Raw genomic sequence first — 19,724 nt, forward strand, 5'->3', positions numbered from 1 at the left:
CTGTGACACCAGAAAGCCTCACATATCTGACTTTATCCAAAATATTATTTTTTTTAATTTTTATTACTATTTGCAGCAGCTAGCGTTGCACAATGCTATTGTTTTTCCTATCTTTTGGTGATACACTGTTGAGGTACTGTTGATATGCTAGCTCTTTTTCCCCCTCATTGCACTCAAATCTACACATATGAAGAATTTGGAAAAATTTTCAACCTTATTCACTTTGTTCAAGAAAATAATTCTTATGCATTTTCAGGTCAAGCAACCAAATATTTGGGAATAATTAACTGTCTCAAACAACAACAAAAAAGATTCTCTTGGGAAAGTCCAAGAACTAAAATAAACAGACAACTGGTAAGAAAACATTTAGTGACCATTATGCCTTTTTTCTTCGCAGCACTGTCTACAACCGAAATTAAATCCTTACATTAAATACACATTGCACTTACATGCTTTGCTCAAACAATTTAAACAACATATTAACATTTAACAATTATCACAACACCAGAATCTGCAAACCTCCCAAAGTAGATCCAACATCAACCGGAACTGCTGCTTTCCTCTTATTTGGATAGCAAACAGTACTGCACCCAAGGTCAAATATTTGCTGAACACATCTGCAAAGTAAGAGCACCATTAATCTAGTTGTGTGCAACACCACAATAACCTATTACACACAAAGATTTGGGATGGTCATGAGAACTTTTGCAAATATCCCAGTTTTCTGTCTGAAAATCAATGGCCTGTTTGTGAAGGTCTCTGCCTCCAATAGAACCAGTAGGCTGCTATGCGTTGGTATGCCATGAAGAGTTTCCATGAAGTGCACTGGCCAAACAGGGGAATCCAACTCCCACCTTAGTGTGCAGACTAAAGGCTACAATTGAGGCATTGTTTTTGTGGATGACAAGGGTTATCATAAAAATTTCAATTCAATAAGTAATGCATCTATAAAAAAATGCAGACACTTAATTAGTTGGTGTAAAGCTAAATATAATCAGACTCACTGAAACATACGAGTGAATTCTTGATATTATACTTAAAACAAATTGAGGAGTATGTTGTATGATTTAATGATAGAGTTGTTGTGAAAAGAAAGCAACATGACCAGAACATGTAGAAAAATACATGTTCTGGTCTTCACCAGGTTTTAAGATCAATATTCCTATATTGTCAAACCGATAACAAAAGCACTCTACAACTTCAATACTGTCATTATTTATTGAGCAAATATGAAGTCAAACTAGTCTAACTGTATTCAGCTCTGGCAGAATTTTGGCTCAGTTTACGTTCAGAACCATCCTTCACTGCTTGTATGACCCAGTTTCAGCCAAGCTTCAGCTGTTGGACAGATGGCCTCACTTTTTTCCAGAGCACTTGCTTGTGGTTGACTCAATGGATGTAGTGTCTCACTAGATCAAAAGTGGATTCTTGTGTGTCATGTGTTGCATCAGACATGGAACTGGCTAATAAGTCACAAGAGCTCTTCCTCTGTGACACCAGAAAGACTCACAGATGTGACTTTATCCAAAATAATACGTTTTTTAAAAATATTATTTGCAACAGCTTCTAAAAGATGTTTTGTTTATTGAAGATATTAAAACACATCTAGATTTTTCACAGAATAAAAGTTTCATTATTATTATTTTGACATTGCCCATGCAACACAGAAGCTAACTGCTTAATTTGTGGATTGATCTGTAAAAATCCTATAAAAAACAGATAAACATTTATTGCAGCTGCAATGCAGAATCAAACAATTACAGATTGTAATGTCTGAACATCTTTATGTTCAAAAATTGACAGTTAGTGAGTCTTAAAAACTTTGGCTTAAAATGATAAACAAAAGAATGAGCAAAATCATGTTTCTTGGAACCACCAAAATGTTTTGCACCACTATCAATATCCTCTGGGGAAGATTATATATTAATCTTTATTTTTTCCTTTCTCTTTTATTTATTTATTTATTTATTTATTTTTTTACAAAAGTTTTGTTTTAACCTAAAAATAGAAATAGAATCGAAGACTAGAGATAACATGGTCCTTCAACATAAAAACAAGATTTCTAGGGTAGACATCCAGCAGAAAGCAGTCTTTTTCAAAGGGTCGTGTAACACTAGAACTTTAGCTGCTCTAAACAAGGTTTATTTAACAAGACTAAGGGCAAAACTGGTCTTTGAATCATAAAAGTTGTAAACTTTTGGTCTACATTAAGGGATACATTTGTCTGATAAAACCCTAGCAGGCTAAAGTGGGCAGGAGAGCAGAATCTCTTTGCAGATAAAAAAGTCAAAGTTCAAGTGTTGATTCATGCTATGCAAATAAGAAACAGAAAATACCCATAATGACATAAACATTCAAGAGTCTCCTTTAGAAATAAAGAAAATGAAGCAATATTAGTGTAAACATCTATGTATATATTTTTTTAAATAAGTTACTAATGGATGCATGCCAAAACAACATCCTTCATTCGTATCCTGTTATTCTGGGTGGCAGCCCTCAACAACCTGTCCTGCACTGCCTCATTTTTGTGCAGTAGATCTTAAAACTCAATGAAAATATGTGTTTGTTTTATTTCACCCCCTGTAAACTCATTGCAAAATCTGCAATATGTTTTCTAACTTAGAGATCACCAAACTTTCAGATGGATTAAGATGTTGGTTTTTTTTTACTGGAGGAAATCCAGCTGACTGCTTCAAAACAGTCACACCCATTTTAAAGCATACATAAAACAGTCTGTCAATAATAGCCTTTATATGCAGGCAGCAAGACAGGAGGAGTGCATCCATCTCGCTGACAGGCATATATTATTTTTTTTCTTGGAGTCACTTGACCTACAGGAGTGTCACAAGGTAAAATATTTGACTTAACAAACTCACAATACTCATTAATTGTACTTTTAATGATTCAAATATTTGATTTCTCTACTTTTGGACATTTCATATCCAAAAGTTTTCTTATTGTACTGGATGTGTTTTAGAAGAACGGGTGGCAAACCCAGACTGGGACCATCATGGGAAACGAACAGTCAGCTCCTGAAGAAGTAACTGAGGTAAAAATCTTACATAGTAACCACTAAACCTGTACAACAATCCTTGAACTTTACAAATGACTTCCCATAAGTAGAAGACTATACATGGGAGAACAGCAAGCCTTAAAACCAGTGTTTGTGATGTAGCTACACGTTATTTTTGAAGTTTATAGAGATGCTTTGTTTTCCTTATTTGTCCATAGAATGAGACAATTCCAGAAAAACATGAAAATGGATCAGTGAATGGCATCTCTGCAAGCATCACACTCAATGGATTGGAGGCTGATGGTGATTTTTCTCCCTCCTTTTAATTTCTTATTCAAAATAGACCTTGGTTTACTGGCAGAATGAGCAAAGCTATGCGCTGAAAATATTTATCCTTCTTGTTTTCACCAAATTCCACTATCTGGGAAAATATCACAGGCTAAATCGGCTGACCTTTTAAGTGTCCCTGTATGACTTACCATTCAGACTCATAAGTCTCTGCAAATACAGAGACTCCCAGCTGGGTCCTGTGTCGGATCTCCTAATGTAAACTCTGGGCGTAGTCTCAGGAACGCTGACAGGGAGCGATTATTTGATCTGTCATAGTGAGCTTCGTGTCGCTGCAGCGACAGCAGTGCTGAGCAATTCCCACCGGCTCTTTAGTTTGTCTAAGAGCTGGAATGTTGACCCTGGAGATAAAGACGTCACTTTCTTGCACTGACTAGCCCATGTTTACTTCATAAAGAATTAGACATTAGGATATCAATTAAATGTTGCATGCAAGTGGATTAAAATCCTAATGTGCATTGGTGCCTAGCAGAAACAGCTGTGTAATTATTAAAAAAGATAATCCCAGACTCCATATTTACACAAAACAGGACTTTCATAGAGTCTGTTTTATTTATTCAGTTTTTTTTATTTTCAACAATAAATAATCATTGTGTCTGGTATTCTGTTTTTTACAGTTAGGAGTGACGTCACAGTTCATCAGAATGGCAAGCTGCAGTCTCCAAAACTTGAGACGAAAGCTGAACCTGATAATGTGACAGCTGAACCTGAGCCAGAACCGGCTCCGGCTGAAAGCGTGTCAGACACCACCGACTCCCCACCAACCGACACAGAACAAGTCAAGAAACGCAAAGAGAAAAGTCATGGTTTTGGAAAACTCTTCAAAAAGAAAGACCGTAAAGCGGACGAGAAAACTGAGGATCAGGAAAAGGAAAAGATCTCTGGTGAAGAGCAAGTGGATGCAAGTCAGCTTCACATTGAGCCTCAGCAGGCGAGTGCAAGAGTCCTCTATTTTGTATTCACATCAATGTATTTTAATCATCATCAACACATCCTACTTGTGTTGCACAATAATATAAACAGGTAAAAGCATTTTGTGCTAAAGGTCTGCAAAACTATTTTTTAATTTCAGTACAAAAATACATGTTAGCAAAACAATATAAAAATCTAAAAAACAAAACAAACAAAATAGAAAATTGTATATTTTCTATTATATACTGTATACCACGGTATGCATAGTGTATTACATTGGTACTTAGTTTTGATAAATGTTTTATGTAAATGGAAAACATTTTTATGCCTGAAATCATTAAAACATTTACTGTCATGATTGCATATAATTTCATATACACAGTGTAGTTCAAGTTCTAGAAATGTGTTGTATTTACAATTATATTACAATGTCAAAATATGCAACAGAAACAATATTACACAGAATTTAAATTTGCCATGAAATCTGCAAAACCTCTATTTATTTATTATTTTAAGTACCAAGAATGTATGATTCCATATCTGGTCATGAAAGCATTGTTTGAATGTTAAGATACCTCCTACAAAGCCCCGTATTTATTATACCACACTGCAGGTTTCAGGCACCAGCAGGAAAGTTCTTAAGAAATTTGAACTTGTATATTGGATCAGAAAAGACACAGCTAGGTTTTGCTCCCTGTCTGCATCAGTGACCCAGTCTGCCACTGTTCCAGACAAAGATAACCAGTGTTATTGGCAGTGATGTCAGTAACGCGTTAATTTGTAACGCGTTACTGACGTCGGACCACTTTTTTCAGTAACGAGTAATATAACGCGTTGCTATTTCAAATCGAGTAGTCAGACTACAGTTACTTATCAAAATCATTTTGCGTTACTGCGTTACTATCTTCTTTTGTTATTTAATCGTATTTCCTCGACGCGTCTTGTCGAGTGACCGACGTCTCTATCCGACAGAAATGTAAACAATGGAGGGAGATGCGCATTTTGTTGGTGGAAAAACTGGAATTATTTTGAGTTTCTGTCGCCAAGTCCGATTATTATAAACGGCTTTGGGCTTCATTTTTTTCAAAGTCGCTTGCAGATTTAATGAGTGGCGGGTTGCGCCTTTTTTGGCTCGTTTTTGAACGTGAAGTTGCTCATTTGGGTTTGGGAATAAGCAAACTCATAATAAATCCCAGAATTTGTCCGACATTAAGGTAGTTTTATTCAGTCTCTCCCTGTCCATCATTTCCCGGATGATCCGTCCCGCTGTGTTTTTAATGTCAAGTTAATATATTACCTCTGAATGACGTCGAGCTTCGCGTTGCGCTCCAGAAAACTGCAAACATCGAGACCAATATGAACAGCACAATAAACGTGAAAACAGCCACGAATGAACGTGTCCGGAGTTGGCAATGATTATAATGGCAAGTTAACGCTATTCTAGTTATTAATATTAAGATAAGTGTCACAAATCTGTGCAGCCATCTGAGCTGTGGAGCTGCAGGAGGAGCTCTGTGCGCTGCGACATCAAACGCAGGGCCGTAACACAGAACCTGGGGGGAGGGGGGCTTTAAAATCCTTCTTAGAGTTTTCCACACAACAGTGGACCACACAAATTACTCAGGTTTTTTATTTTTTTGTACTGTTTTTTCTACAATCTCCTCTTCAGTTCAACCTTATGAAGACACATTGTTGATGTTACCATTATAAAATAGCTGACAATTAAGTATTGGCAAAGATCAATGTGATTTTCACAGGAGGCGCAGCGTTGTTGTTAACAACTGCTGAAAGTAACTAAAAAGTTACTTTTAGTGTAACTTAGTTACTTTCCAAATTAAGTAGTCAGTAATATAACTAAGTTACTTTTTCAAGGAGTAATCAGTAGTCCGATTAAAGTTACTTTTTCAAAGTAACTATGCCAACACTGGTTATTGGAGATCAACATGCTACTGATAGCCCACATGATACAGAACTTTAGCTAACATTAGCTTTTTAGCTAACTTTAACATACACACAGTTTCAACTTGATGGCCAGCCTGTTGAAACTGTGGCTATTTTTAAATACATAGCGTCAATCCTAGACAGTTTACTCACAAATAATACTTTTTTCACAAATTATGATGATCTTTTTCAATAAAATATACAAAGAATAATCAAGTTAAAAAGTAAAATAAATAAATAAATTACTTAAACATTGCATAATTGTGGTTGCGTTACAAAAATCTAAGTTGTGAAATTCAAACAACTGCAAAATAGAAGTGATTTTAAATTACATCAACCAACCATATGGACATTGCAAGACAGTTGGCTTTCCTGACATCTCACAAGGCATAACTCTAACACATTGTTGAATATCAATGAGTGAGGGGTGGGACACACACATTAATAAAAGGCCCGATTGTTGACAATGCCCCGAGTAGGCAGAGGCATGGTTGGAATTGTGCTCCCATCTCAATGCTGCGATTAAGACACTCACTGCTTGCATATTAGCTCTGCTGCTCCAACATCCTCCTCAAAGGCCCATTCTCTCTGGCGGCATATAGGAGACGGCAAACGTAAAGCAAGAGTCGGAACCTGTGACTGAGCCAGAGGTCGGAGCGACTACAGAGTCGAGTCCAGAGGAACAGACAGTTCCTGAAACCAAGAACGGAAACGATCAGCCTGAAGAAAGCCGAGAGGAGAGCGAGCCTGAGGAGAATCCAGTTATGAACTTCTTCAAAACACTAGTAAGTGACACTGTGTGAGAATTTAGGTCAGGTTTAAACACTCTTGAAATGTCTAGTTGTTTGTATTGTGAAGGAAAGGTGTATCAAATTAAAATCAAGAATCCAATCTTGTGAAACTGTGAAAAGAAAAATTAAATAAATTGAAGATTGGTAAAAAATTATATATATATATATTACAATCTGAATGTCTGTAAAAGCTCTAACATCAGCATTTCACTGTAAATGAAATTATGATGACTGCCTGATGGAAATCCTACAACAAGAAGCCATTGTATTTCCTCTTCATCATGCTGTCTTTTGGATGCATGGTGTTTTAAAGAGTTGCCACTGCCCCAGCCCCATGCTAATCAAGTCTTTGAACATGCGGGAATGTGATGGCCTTTTGTTCGTCCCATAGGGTGAGCTCACAAGAGAGGCCTGTGCCGCTGGAAGTTGAGATTTGTGCAGATAGTGCGCGGGCAGGCCTACGCCATCTCCGGAGCACAATGGCCGTCAGAATGACAGCACATGTACTGTACGCGCTCTGTCAGAGGCCTCAGTGTGCACTCTGTCTGCCTCGGTTAGCTTCTCATAAAGGCTGAATTCATTAAAAAGGCTTAGGTTTTATAGAAATAATAGTTAGTTTTTCTAGCTGGTGCAGCATCAACAACATCTGACTGGGAGGGTTTTTTTTAAGATGCTAAATTCTTGATAAATTGGATGGAGTCCAATTAAAAGTGCCTTACGCCATAAATACACAATGTAAATGTGTTCTGATGTGTTGATATCAGAACACATTTACACTTGAAATATTTTTCTGGTTAATTCATTTTCCCCATTCTGTTGTATCACAGGTTTCTCCCACAAAAACACCTAAGAAGGAAACAGCTGCTCCCGATGCCGCAAAAGATCAGGTGAACAGATGTTCAGTGCTGAATTTATTATCGACTCTCTTTCCTTTTCTTATAAGTGCTGATTATCACACCGCATTTCTATTCCCAAAGCTGTCAGAAGTGATTGCAAAATGCAGAGGGCTAATTAGCAAGCTTTCTGCCAGTCTGGGAATTGCAGCTGCAAATTGTAGTTAGATACAGTATATTTCTATTTTTGGCCCTCCTTTTGAAATAATAATGTCTCGTTTCCTAAAAATGGGGTATATTTGTTACTTATAGTGGTGCATAATGAGCTTTTATGTTGATTTTTATTTGCTTCTTTTAACCGTGTATTTCTAACTGCTTCCTTTTTTTGTTGCAAAATAGTCCCAGAAGGAGACCGCACCTGCAGAACCCACCACTGTGAGCATATAACCCAATGCAGCATCTTAAAATTCAAAAGAAACCACCTTCAGAATTTACCCTATATGCCGATTTTACAAAAATAAGACTATTTAATCATTTAAAGTAGATGAAAATCTAACCTGAGCTTGCTGTTAGGAAATATGCTTGTTGGTAAACATCATTGAATTGTTACTTTTGCATCAATGTATCATTTTTCTGTTTTGAATAGGTTGCACAGACATCAGAACAGTCTGCAGCACCCAAAGGAATGCCTGCTCCACCCCCGCCTCCCCCAGAGCCTCCGAGACTGGAGACCAAAGGAGAACCAGCTGCCAAAGCTGCAAAGCCGACACAAAAAGAAGAACCAAAAGCTTCTGCAAAAGAACCCGAGTCCGCAAAAGGAAAATCAACAAAAGATGCTCTGAGTAAATTCTTCCGACCAAAGGTAAAGAAACGCAACAAGTTCAGCTGGACTGCATTCTATAGTGTAAAAGATGTCATCTTAAGGTACTAATATAAGGCAAGAAGGGTCAAGAAGAGTTTCAGCTATCAGAGCCAATTGTACAGAGGTGGTACAGTAGATTATTATATCCTCACACTGAGCATGACTCATCAGCTTATAATTGGACAGAAGCTGGTTTGTCGGGGAGTGGCAGAAAGATGCCAAGTGTTGTATCTTAGCTGACGCAGCAGTTGCATAAAGTTGCCTCTTTCATGTAATAAAATGTTTTCAAAGGAATTGCAAATAGTAAGCATGAAAATGCTTATCTGGCTAAAACATTCCACCCAGCATCTCCTTTAATCATTTTAATGCATAAGATGTATCAATATAAACTACAGGCTATTAAGTATTATGGTGAATACCATAAATACTCATGTTCAGATTTCCGTCTAGTTGAGCAGATAAAGTAGAAAAGGTCAGTGTAGCCATGAACTCTGTATTTGTTTTGTTTCTGTAAGTGACAAACCTTTTGAAGAAGTTTTGGGTTGTTCTGGCATAAAACATAAATGGCTCACAACTTAATTGTGCTGACCTGATCTGCAAGATTTCAACTTCAGCAACTTCAGAGTCAACCAGTGATTTTGCTCCTCTCTGTTAGGGCAATGCAAATATTGCTTGTCTCACCTGTTGTGCAGTCTTTTTACTCCCTGCAGTAGCTTATTTAGTATTAAAATTGCTTATGTGAAAGAAGCAAGACAGCCTATAAAATTCAACAAAACTGAAAAATTAAAGTGATGCAAAAAAATAAAAACAAATACTGTTCAAATTTTCTTAGTAACATATTGCAAAAAATATCATTTCTGGTGATGATTAATTTAGTACAGAGCTTCATTTATTCATAACGTAAATATCTTTACCTCAGGCCTTTACCATTTTTAAGGTTTTTCGATGTTTGATCTTCAGACATTTTGTTTGATGTGTTTAAGTTCTTTGAAGGACCATAAAAATCACAAATACATATTTATTCTGAAGACTAACAAATGGATTTTAGTTCAACTTTAATGTCAAAATATTGAAATTCAGCTCTTCACAATGCCTCAGGCTGCAAATAAATCACCAATCATTAAATCCCACCAGATGTCAGCTTTGAAAAATGAAGGCAGGCATTCCAGGCACAGGAGACACAGCAGTGAAATTTTGCTGTGTATTCAATTTGTGTTATGCATCTCAAAGTATGAAGGCCAAAATAGATTGAAGGTTTGTAAAACTTGTCAAAAAATACAGTTGGATTACAACCCACTCAATGACAGTATGTTCTCTTACTGCTGCTCCACAATGTAACACCTAGGCATCCTTCATGTTTTTGTTTTAAATTTAAATATCACCCCAACTAACCATCCCACAAAGAAATTTGTCTAGTCCTTCTAAAAGGTGAATGACTAGAATAAAAACTGATTTTTGCAGTAAATCCTACGACCAACTGATACCGTATTCTCTTCATCACATCCTCCAGCCACAGCACTCGCTTGCCCTTTCATAAATCAAGTGGCTCTGTCACTGCCTCGTTTCACAAGCAGTGCCAAGAGCAACACGTTTACAAGAAACTTCATGTCACTTTGATAGTTTTAAAACTCACAGAGACAGCCAGAAGGTGCCCAAGTCCCGGCTGTTTGTGTTTTGCAAAATGCATCAAGGAGATCCCTAACAATATCCTAGTAATATGGGTAAACTGTTTTAAGTATATGTATACAAATCTAGATTTACATGAAATAAAAAGGCTGCTAAATAATTTTTTATCTCCAATAACAAAACTTCTTTACCTTCCTCTCTTTGAGAAATGCAGGATTACTTAGAATGAGAAAAGAGAGCATTAACTTAGACCAATAAAATGTATTAAGCTCTAATTATAAAGGTGTTTTTCTATGAAGTGATGAGGCACTGTGCAAATCTTGTGGTCTCAGTGGTTACAGCTTGATTGAACATTAGCATTTGCACCAGGTGTTGCATTCCTATGAATTGGCATCGGGGCCATAAGTGAAAAATGTTGACTGATACTGGAAAGTGAGCTCTAATGCAGGATTGGATGCAAATTAAGGTATACATATATCCACATGCATTTAAATTGAAATGACATCGCCAAAGTGTCATTTTATTGTAAGATAAAGCTTTCTTATCACTTTAAGAATTCACTAAACATAATAATTCCTTCACTGTCCTGCAGACTATCAAGGAGGAAGCGCAAGCTATTGAAGTAGAGGTACAGCCAGTTGTAGAAGTACAGGTAACTTAAGAGACTCTATTCATAAAAATCTGTATATTAGAGTGAATACCTCAGTCTGAGTGAAATCATCCTTTAATTAAGGGTATTTTAATTTATATCTTAATATAAATGGGTTCAGAGTATAAAAACAGTTTTACTCTGCAGGAGACAGCAGAGGAGGCACCAGAGCCTGTTGTAGAAGTGCAGGTAAACAAGAAAAGTTCTCAATTTTGGCTTTTTATTCTCTTTTTGATAGTTGAATAAAGTTTTCTTTAAATCTCCATTCTGGTACAAAAGTTATATTATGTTTGCATTTGCTTATAAAACTGATTATAAGGTTGAATCTCAGCAAGCTGCTGTGGAAGTGGGCAAGCAAGCTGGAGACGAGGAGGTAAATATGCCAGATGGCCGCCAGAATATTAGTTCTTTTCACTCTTTATTTCCATTCTGCAGGCATCTTTGAAATGATTCAAATCAATGTTTTCTCACTGACAACCCTGTTTCCAGAAATGTGTGGTGGTTTAAAGAAACGTAAATGAAACTGAATGTAGTGATTAGAAAATCTGATTAGAGTAAAAATGAAACAAAAACACCCACACTTGTTTTGTGCCACACTGGGGAAGAGTGTGAGAAAATAACGGAACAAATACATAGAGAAAATGTGAAAACTCTCTGTGAAAGGTTGAAAAACTTAAATATTTTTAACATTTTATACTTCTGAACATAATACCATGTTGAAAAGCAACCCACAAACACAGAAATGCTTAAAATGTTAGCCCCAGAATCTTCATAAAATTTCACCAGTCTTCACCCTCAGGTAGATTTTAAGAAACCTCAGGAACTTCTCACCAGTTCTTAGAAACAAATGAGTTAACCTAAGACGATCCCATTTTCAGAAAGGTTCATGTTTATTCCAGAAAGACTAGATTTTGCACGTTGTCTCACATCCATTTTAGGCAGTAAACCAGTCCAGAGACCAAATGCAATTTTTTAAACACACACATTGCACACAGAAACTATATTTCATTATGTTTTTGAATTTGTTGTTTATTGATGCTCTTGTGGAACCATCAGTGGAGAAAATGGTAAAAATAATTCCAGCAATACCATCAGTTTTGGGAGTTTCAGACATCGTTAACTGAAACTTACTATCACAATAAATCTAAGTTCTTATGATTCTAAAAACTATTTCACAATAACAATGCAATAAATCCCCATCTTTTGCTCCCAACTACTAAGAGGTGTTATTAAACAAAACAAAACTTTGTAAAATATTTACTTGATTGAACTGAACTCGTAACGTTGCCTCCAGTAAAAATTTGGAAAAGCTGAAGAGACCACTGCTTGAAGATGTCTGTAGATGATCATCTGGTTGAAAGATGCTGAAAGTTCTTTCAAGCCTGACTTTCAACATCTTAGTTCAGGCTAAAACAAATTCGGATTTTTAATGTATTTTTTGGACTGTTTAAAGACAAAGCTCTGCAGTATTTTCAATTAAATCTTCTAGACTCTTTCCAGAAGAAGGGTTGCATGAGGTCTTCTTTCCTTGGTTTTGGGATAACACAGAATCACTCCTTCACACTGAACCCGTTCCACCATTACAATTATGCAAAATTGGTAGGAGTACCACAGCTAAGGGAAGAAGCTAAATGGAACCATTGGAGAGTTGAAGATTATGGAAAATAAGTTGGTTAGTTGTTTTTTTTCCCCAAAATATTATTTGCATGAAAAAATGTAATTTGTTTCTAGTGTTACATTGATTCATTATAACTTAAGCCACTTTATCCATCTTTATCTGTTGCAGCAAGTCCAAAACTCAGCAGCTTTTGTATTGTTGATGCAAAAACATATTTCATATTTTTCTTTTTTATTATTATTTATCAGATCCAAATTAATGGCCAAATTAGGTGATGTGTTAAATTCATCTTCTTATATTTTATTTAAAAGTACAGATGTCTCACTTTTTGGAAAAACACATTCGTTTCCCAAAAATCTTCAACTTTCTTGATAATTCTTTGGAGGTGGAGAATCTGTGTCCTCTGAGACTGACATTTTCTATTTTCTGGGATTCCTTCCTACATTGGCTGTTAAAAGCACCAATTCGTGTTGTTGTCATAACAGATTGTTTGGGTTTCTTTCTTCCTTCAGGAACTTTTTTCCTTCCCTCTCCGGTATTTTCTGATTGGAATTCCTCCTCTCTCCTGTCACAGGTGGCAGCTCCGGCTCTCACTCTGTCAGATACATTGACGACCGCGCCCTTGGGCTTGTGTACGTCTCTTGATTCGTGTTTTTCCTCTGTGTTGTTTTGACAAAAGAAGGTGGATCCTTCCAAAGCTGGCACTCTGGAGGCAGCAGCGAAGCCGGAACCGCCTCCACCTGTTCTGGAGGAAAAGAAGCTAACCTCCAAATCATCTTTCATGTTTCTCTTCAAGCCCAAAGTAAGAACTGATTCACTTCAGATTTCCCCTCCTCCCCTTGAAATTTTTGAATATCTATAGGTATGCTTTGTGATAAAATCACCTGTCAGCGAGTAACAGATTGATGTGAACTTGAGGTACTGTTAGATACCATGACCACAAAAGTCCAAGCAGCCTCCACAAGTGGAGTTCGGCTCCTCAAGAAATCAACTGGCCTGGTAAATAGAACCATCTCTTGTGTGAATAGATGCATTATTAACCAGAATAATGCCATCTAAGATTAAAACGTGCTCTAAACAGCTCATTTGCCCGAAGCGTCTCTCCGTTTGCTGTCATATTCAAAAATCATAACAATTTCTCAGACCGTGTGTGCTCGTCTTTCATAATGCAGGCTGTGTTCTAACAGCAGGTGTGCATCTTAATGTTGGTTCAAATGTCCCCTCAGAGTTCAAACTCCCAGCAGCAATAACAGCCACTTTACCCTGAACTGATACTGGAGCAGAACAGCTAAACTTTATGCTTCTCTTTTAGGCTGCTGACCCCAAAAAGACGACTCCAACCCCGCCCGCTCCCGCAGAGTCGCCTCAGCCTGCTAAAGCTAAGGAGGAACCTAAAACTGTGGCCAAGTCAGAGGCAGTTGTAGATAGCAAACCGGCGGCAGCCGCCTCTCCGGCTGGAGACGATGCAGCAAGTCAGCCCAAAAAACTGGAGAAGAGGAACTCCATCCAGCTGTTCTTCAAAAATCTGGTGAGAGGAGCTTCACTTTTCTCCCAGATCTTGTTAAAGCAGCCGTTGAGGTCTAGTGACATGTTTAAATTATGTGCAACTTACTTCTATTTAATTCAGTTCAGTTTATTTATATAGTGTCAATTTACAACATGTGTCATTTTAAGGCATGTCACAGGAAAAAAATATAAATTCAATTATCCAGTTATTCATACATTAATAGACACATAATCTTGTAGTTAAAAAAAAAAAGGCAGTGGTATCCAAACGTTTTGCATTGGGCTCCAAAACCTTGCAAGTTTCAACTACTGCGTACTTGTGTGCCACGAAATTCATTAAATTAAAAATACAAAATTATTGTATTTTAGTTTTACTTGCTCAACAGTAAACACACTTTTGTTAAATCTGTGTATTATTAAAGATCCAAGACATAAAAAAGGGCTTTGTATGATAAAAAGAAAACAAAAGACGATTTAAAAAATGGTCAGGTCATTAATTGTTTTCTATTTTGTTTGACAATTTTTTTATTTCACTTAACTTGTCATCAGAGGCTACACCAAAACATTTCGAGGGACACAAAAGGTCCCCAGACCACACTTTGGACACCCTGATTTACAGAATCCTAGCAAATTTTATGAAGTCATTGACTCTTTACATCATACACAAAAACACAATGCAACACAGAATCAACAATCAAAACACAACATTAAATCAGGAAAACAGGAGAAATTAAGAATTTCTCCTGTTTAACAATCTGAAAATATTGACAACACAAGTTTTACAGTTTAGATAAACTATCTCATCTTTTTTAAAGAAACTCACTTTCCAGAATGTACCAAACCTGTAAAAAGAACCAAGATTCAAGAATCAACAATTTGGCTGAAAAAGATGTGAACCAAGGTGCTGCAATAGTATCGTTAAAACCACATCCCAACCTGAGAGAAAGGATGTTGTGAGACCCTCAAAGAGCTGCGCAGAAACAAATATCTGCAAAACTCAAAGAATTGAAGCTGCAACATAAATGATAACAGGCCAAGATTTTTCTGCAGTAATATGAGAGAAAAGAAGTCAGTTAGAAACCATCTATTGTTATTTCTGCTGAAGTTAGTTGTGCAAGCTGTTGAATCGGATATTTTGGGGTTTTTTTACATGCAAATTTTCTATTTTTGCTTCCTCTTTTTCAAAAAAAGAAAACAAAACAATACACTTGTAGAATCTGTTATGTGGTAAAAAATCAGATACATGTTATTGTTTCCTAAACATAAAATCTTAGAGTTAACAGAAGGCGTAATTTATTTTGTACCATGTCTGTATTTGCCTCATGTGATTGACATTCTTCAGTTTCATTTTCTTTACTCCCCACTAGATGGCAGCAGCCACATATTGTATTATAGGAGGTACAGGCCATGCTCTGCTGAGAACAAAGCAGATTAGCATGCCACTTCATGTTTCTCAACTTTCAGTTTTACACCCAGCAGTGGTTTAGTACAGCTATGCTAACTTAAAGTCAACACACTTCAATTTGTTGTCAGTTAATTTTTTTTCCTCTCATAGACAAGCTCCTGGCAAGGCAGTTTAAGGAAATAGTGGTAAAAGAGGTCATTTCCTGAGGTTAAATATAGTTGTGCAGACAGTTTTACAGTGAACAAGAATTTACCGTTTTCTCCCTTCTTATTTATAGGGTCAGAAACGCCACTCTACAGATGCTGGGGTCCAGACAGAACCAGCGACTGCTGCTACAGCATCTGAGAAAACCAAATGAACCCTTCAAGTTTCCCTGTACAGAACCCCCCCTGACTGTCCCCCTCCCCCTCTTTCTAGCTCTTGTCTTCATGTCTGTCATATTTCGTCATCATATTAACTACTTTTTTAGATGTTGCAATATGAAAAGGATTGCCTTTAAAAGGATTCAGGAAAGAATCGCATGTGGATAGATGAAGAAAAAGAGAAATGGTGTCTATAAAATACTCTACCCAACCTGCTAAAATGCCATGTTTACAGTGATCTAAGAAACATTTTTTTAAAAATCAAACCAGTACAAAACACTTCAGATCTTTTCCCACCTTTAACACTAACTCTAAGTTGTGCACCTCTGATCAAAGACAAACCAAAGTAGCTTAAAGCAAAATAAAATAAATAATAATAATAATTAAAGCTGCAAGCAGCCTCGTGCGGCCCTCGCAGCAAGCGCTGCTCCGGCTCACCGGCCACCGCGGAGTTCCAGCCGCCGCGGAAGCTCTCGCACCGTTTCCAGAGCCGGCGCCCGCTCGCCGCAGCGGGAGCCGTCGCGAACCTTCCCCGCCCGATCGCCCGCCAAAAGACACACGTGAATGCGTTCGGCAGCGCTCCCCGACGACTCACAAAAAATCTGGTGCAGATCAGTCCATTTACGGCGGAGATATAGCTGATGGATTCACTTAGGGGGCGCAGTGGAGTCAAATTACATTTTAAAACATTTGAGCTCTTTAAAGATTACCACATTCATGTGTGGAGTAACAGTGACACCAAGAGGCCTTAAAGGGAATTACACATATTTTTTTCTAAACAGTGAACTTAAATCAAAATTAACAGAAAACCTGTTGAATTTAGAACATGGACCCAAGAGACTTTTTTGTTCGTCCTGAAAGAATACACATATGTACCAAGTTTCGTAATTCTAGGTTAAAGCATGGCTTGGGGCTGATCATTTAAAATTTTCTAGGGGGCGCCATAAATACATTAGGCCACGCCCACCAAATTTTTTTATGGATTTCTTTCAGGGGGTGGATAAGGATCCATCCTAGTGAGTTTGGAGAAGTTTGGCCCAAAACTGTGGAATTCAGAGCCAAAATTATGACAGCGGCGTTAGAGGTCACTTCGCCACACCGCCACGCCCACCTGCTCCATCAAAGCCTGTCGGGGCTGGAATCCCTTATAGAGCCACATGTTTCCTGTCTGTTAACATAGTTTCATGTTGATTAGTTCAAAGGTGTAATATAGGGACCGTTCCCAGTAAAACATGACACTTCCTGTTCTCAGGGGGCGTGGCCTTAGTAATGTCATCATTTGACCACAGGGTATTTTAGGTGAACCCATGATGCTCAATCACTGAAAGTTTGGTTCCTCTGAGAGTTTTAGTGTAGGAGTTATAACTGTTTAGAGTTTCGTGGCGAGTCGGTGAACTTTGACCCCTGCTATCCCCCCTTTAACATGCTCAAAAACTCACCATTTTGATAAGTTTGAATCGCCCATGCCTTCTGATCAGACTCACCAAGTTTGAAGCCAATCAATCAAAATCTCTAGGAGGAGTTCGATCAAATACCAATGCTATAAATGGCCAAAATGGGGTCAAAATGTGACCTTCAATATAAAATGGCCGACTTCCTGTGATAGTTGGACTATAACAATAATTGTAAATTCTGAGCATCTTGGGGAGCTCTACAACTGTACCAAATTTCAAGTCTCTACGACGAAGTAAGTGAATAGCAAAGGGTCCTTTGAAAATTGCTAGTTGGCGCTGTTGAGCCATTTTTTTTTAGATTTTTGCGTCGACCTTAAAATTCGTAAATTTTAAACAGTCTCTATGCGTCCGCCAAATTTGGTGAGTTTTTGTATATGATAAAGCCTCCAAAAAGGCAATTCATTTGGGTGGAAGAAAAATATAAATAATAATAATAATAATAAGAAACAGTACAGATACAATAGGCCTTCGCAGCGCTTTGCTGCTCGGGCCTAATAATAAGGTAGTACAGTTCTTTCTAACCAGGTTTGTGCTACTTCCACAGACTCAATATTAGCCAGGAAAGACCTCCCATCGTCTGATTAACGCAAATATAAGTCAGCTGTTCTGTTCCTGACATTTCTTTAGTCACAGCGTCTAGTAACAGTCACGCTCTGCTAGGAGGATCGAATTTCAGTAGAATCTCATTCTTAAGATAATTTCTGAGGCAGTAGATGTTCCATGGAATTAAACATCTAGTTTCATTCAATTTGAAGACAGTATATTTGAAGACAGTCAATCCATCTTCATCAATTTGAGAAAATGTTGTGTAACAGAAGAATTGGACAAACCTCCAAAATTGATAAAAAGACAAAACTGACCAGGTTTATAGCAACATTAAATGAGCTGCATGAATTTATGTCCTGTACAACCTGTACCTCACACAATACAGCAGTCTCATACGCAGCAAGATGGAAGGTTTTTATTACTAAGAAAAAACATCCAAATCTGACTAAAATTTACAAAAAAAGATTAAAAAAAAAAAAAACACACTTTCATTTCACACTAAAAGTATGTAGGAAACTATCACCAAACAGAACAGAACCAACACAGTGAAGCATGGTGGTGACAGCGTCATACTTTGGGACTGTTTTTCTTCAACTTGAACTAGGGAGTTATGACAAATTAGTTAATGATGGATCAAAACTTCCAGGGTTCTGGTGACAAAAATGAGGAGTAACTTTTCCAAATTATCAACTTACCACTACTAGAATAAAATAAAAAGTGTGAAAGTGAGCACAATAATGCAATATTTAGGTTCCTTATTTATATTTATCCCTATAAAAATATGCCTGTTTATATTTCATCCGAGTTGTGGCTTCACTAAAGATGGAAACATATCTGACATTAATTATTTGAGTTTTTTATTTTATATCGCCCAAACCTGGCATTTTGATATGGTTTGCAGGTTTTTTACATTCACCTTAAGGCAAAGTGAAATGGACATATTATGGCAACTTCACCGAAATTTATATTTTTGATCATAAAAGCAATTTGAGTAGTGTAGCAGTGTGAGTGTGAAAACATTTCTACAAGCTTTTAGGCCTGGTCTGACTTTTCCCCATTTATGTTCTAACATACTGGGCTTTTACAATATATAGTCATGTGTTTTGCTTTTAGTATCTAATTACTGTGCTAAAATCAAAGTGGCGATGCTGTGTGGGTTATGTTATGACATCCAGGCACTTCTGGTACTGGAGTGGTTCCAACAAAATTGAAATGAAAGATATCTAGAAATATGGAGAAAAAAATCAACACCTTAATTAAACAGCATGTACAAGCGCAAATATAAATATGTCCTAGCACTGAAATACTGGGTCATACAAGAAAGGATGCCAAGGGAAAATCTTTGTGTTTCCCTTGGCATTTGATTGTAAATACCAATGTTAACAAATACTCTGGGGATGGCAAAGTCTCGTCCACATCTGTCTTTTTGCATCCTGTCATTTAGTCTAAGCCTTATTATGGTGTTCGTCATTTGTGTTTGTCACATGTACAATTAACTTGCTTTTGATTGCTTACATGCATGTGTAACTTCTGTCATCTTATAGACAATAAACATATACACCCTTCACTGTTCTCCGGTCGATTTTACTATTAAGAAAGAAATTCCAGGGTGTTTCTGGTAAGTCAACAGTTGTGAGTCAGCAGGTTTGGCAAAAACCCAGACAAACAAGGTGTAGAACAAGTGTCAGAGAATACAGAGGAAAAACTGAAAGTATTGCAATACTGTGCCACGGTCCTGAGTAATCCCCAGTTTGATCACTAGTTTGATCACTAGTTCTACAGGTCTTTCAAAGTTTTCTTTGGATGCTATGAGCCCAGTTTCTTTTCATTTTAAATGTTCATTGTTTTTCTTTTCTTT

General features: G+C 37.2%; 1 protein-coding gene across 1 annotated transcript; it reads left to right on the top strand.

Annotated features, from left to right (window-relative positions):
• The first annotated feature begins 2,762 nt into the window (after positions 1 to 2,762).
• On the top strand, positions 2,763 to 16,250 carry bcas1 (brain enriched myelin associated protein 1). Its single transcript, XM_044116595.1, has 15 exons — positions 2,763 to 2,849; positions 2,978 to 3,049; positions 3,232 to 3,316; positions 3,979 to 4,292; positions 6,817 to 6,999; positions 7,833 to 7,892; positions 8,238 to 8,273; positions 8,485 to 8,700; positions 10,919 to 10,978; positions 11,123 to 11,164; positions 11,295 to 11,348; positions 13,273 to 13,395; positions 13,512 to 13,592; positions 13,906 to 14,121; positions 15,782 to 16,250. The coding sequence occupies exons 2-15, from the start codon at positions 3,011 to 3,013 to the stop codon at positions 15,860 to 15,862; spliced, it is 1,590 nt and encodes a 529-aa protein (XP_043972530.1). The 5' UTR covers positions 2,763 to 2,849; positions 2,978 to 3,010; the 3' UTR covers positions 15,863 to 16,250.
• Positions 16,251 to 19,724: the final 3,474 nt, after the last annotated feature.

Source organism: Gambusia affinis, linkage group LG01, assembly GCF_019740435.1.
Source record: "Gambusia affinis linkage group LG01, SWU_Gaff_1.0, whole genome shotgun sequence".
Taxonomy (NCBI): domain Eukaryota; kingdom Metazoa; phylum Chordata; class Actinopteri; order Cyprinodontiformes; family Poeciliidae; genus Gambusia; species Gambusia affinis.

Coding starts and splice junctions, on each gene's coding strand:
- bcas1 (XM_044116595.1), top strand. CDS start 3,011: ATGGGAAACGAACAGTCAGCTCCTGAAGAAGTAACTGAG. Junction 7,893..8,237: donor CCGATGCCGCAAAAGATCAG/GTGAACAGATGT, acceptor GTTGCAAAATAG/TCCCAGAAGGAGACCGCACC. Junction 13,396..13,511: donor TGTTTCTCTTCAAGCCCAAA/GTAAGAACTGAT, acceptor TGTGAACTTGAG/GTACTGTTAGATACCATGAC.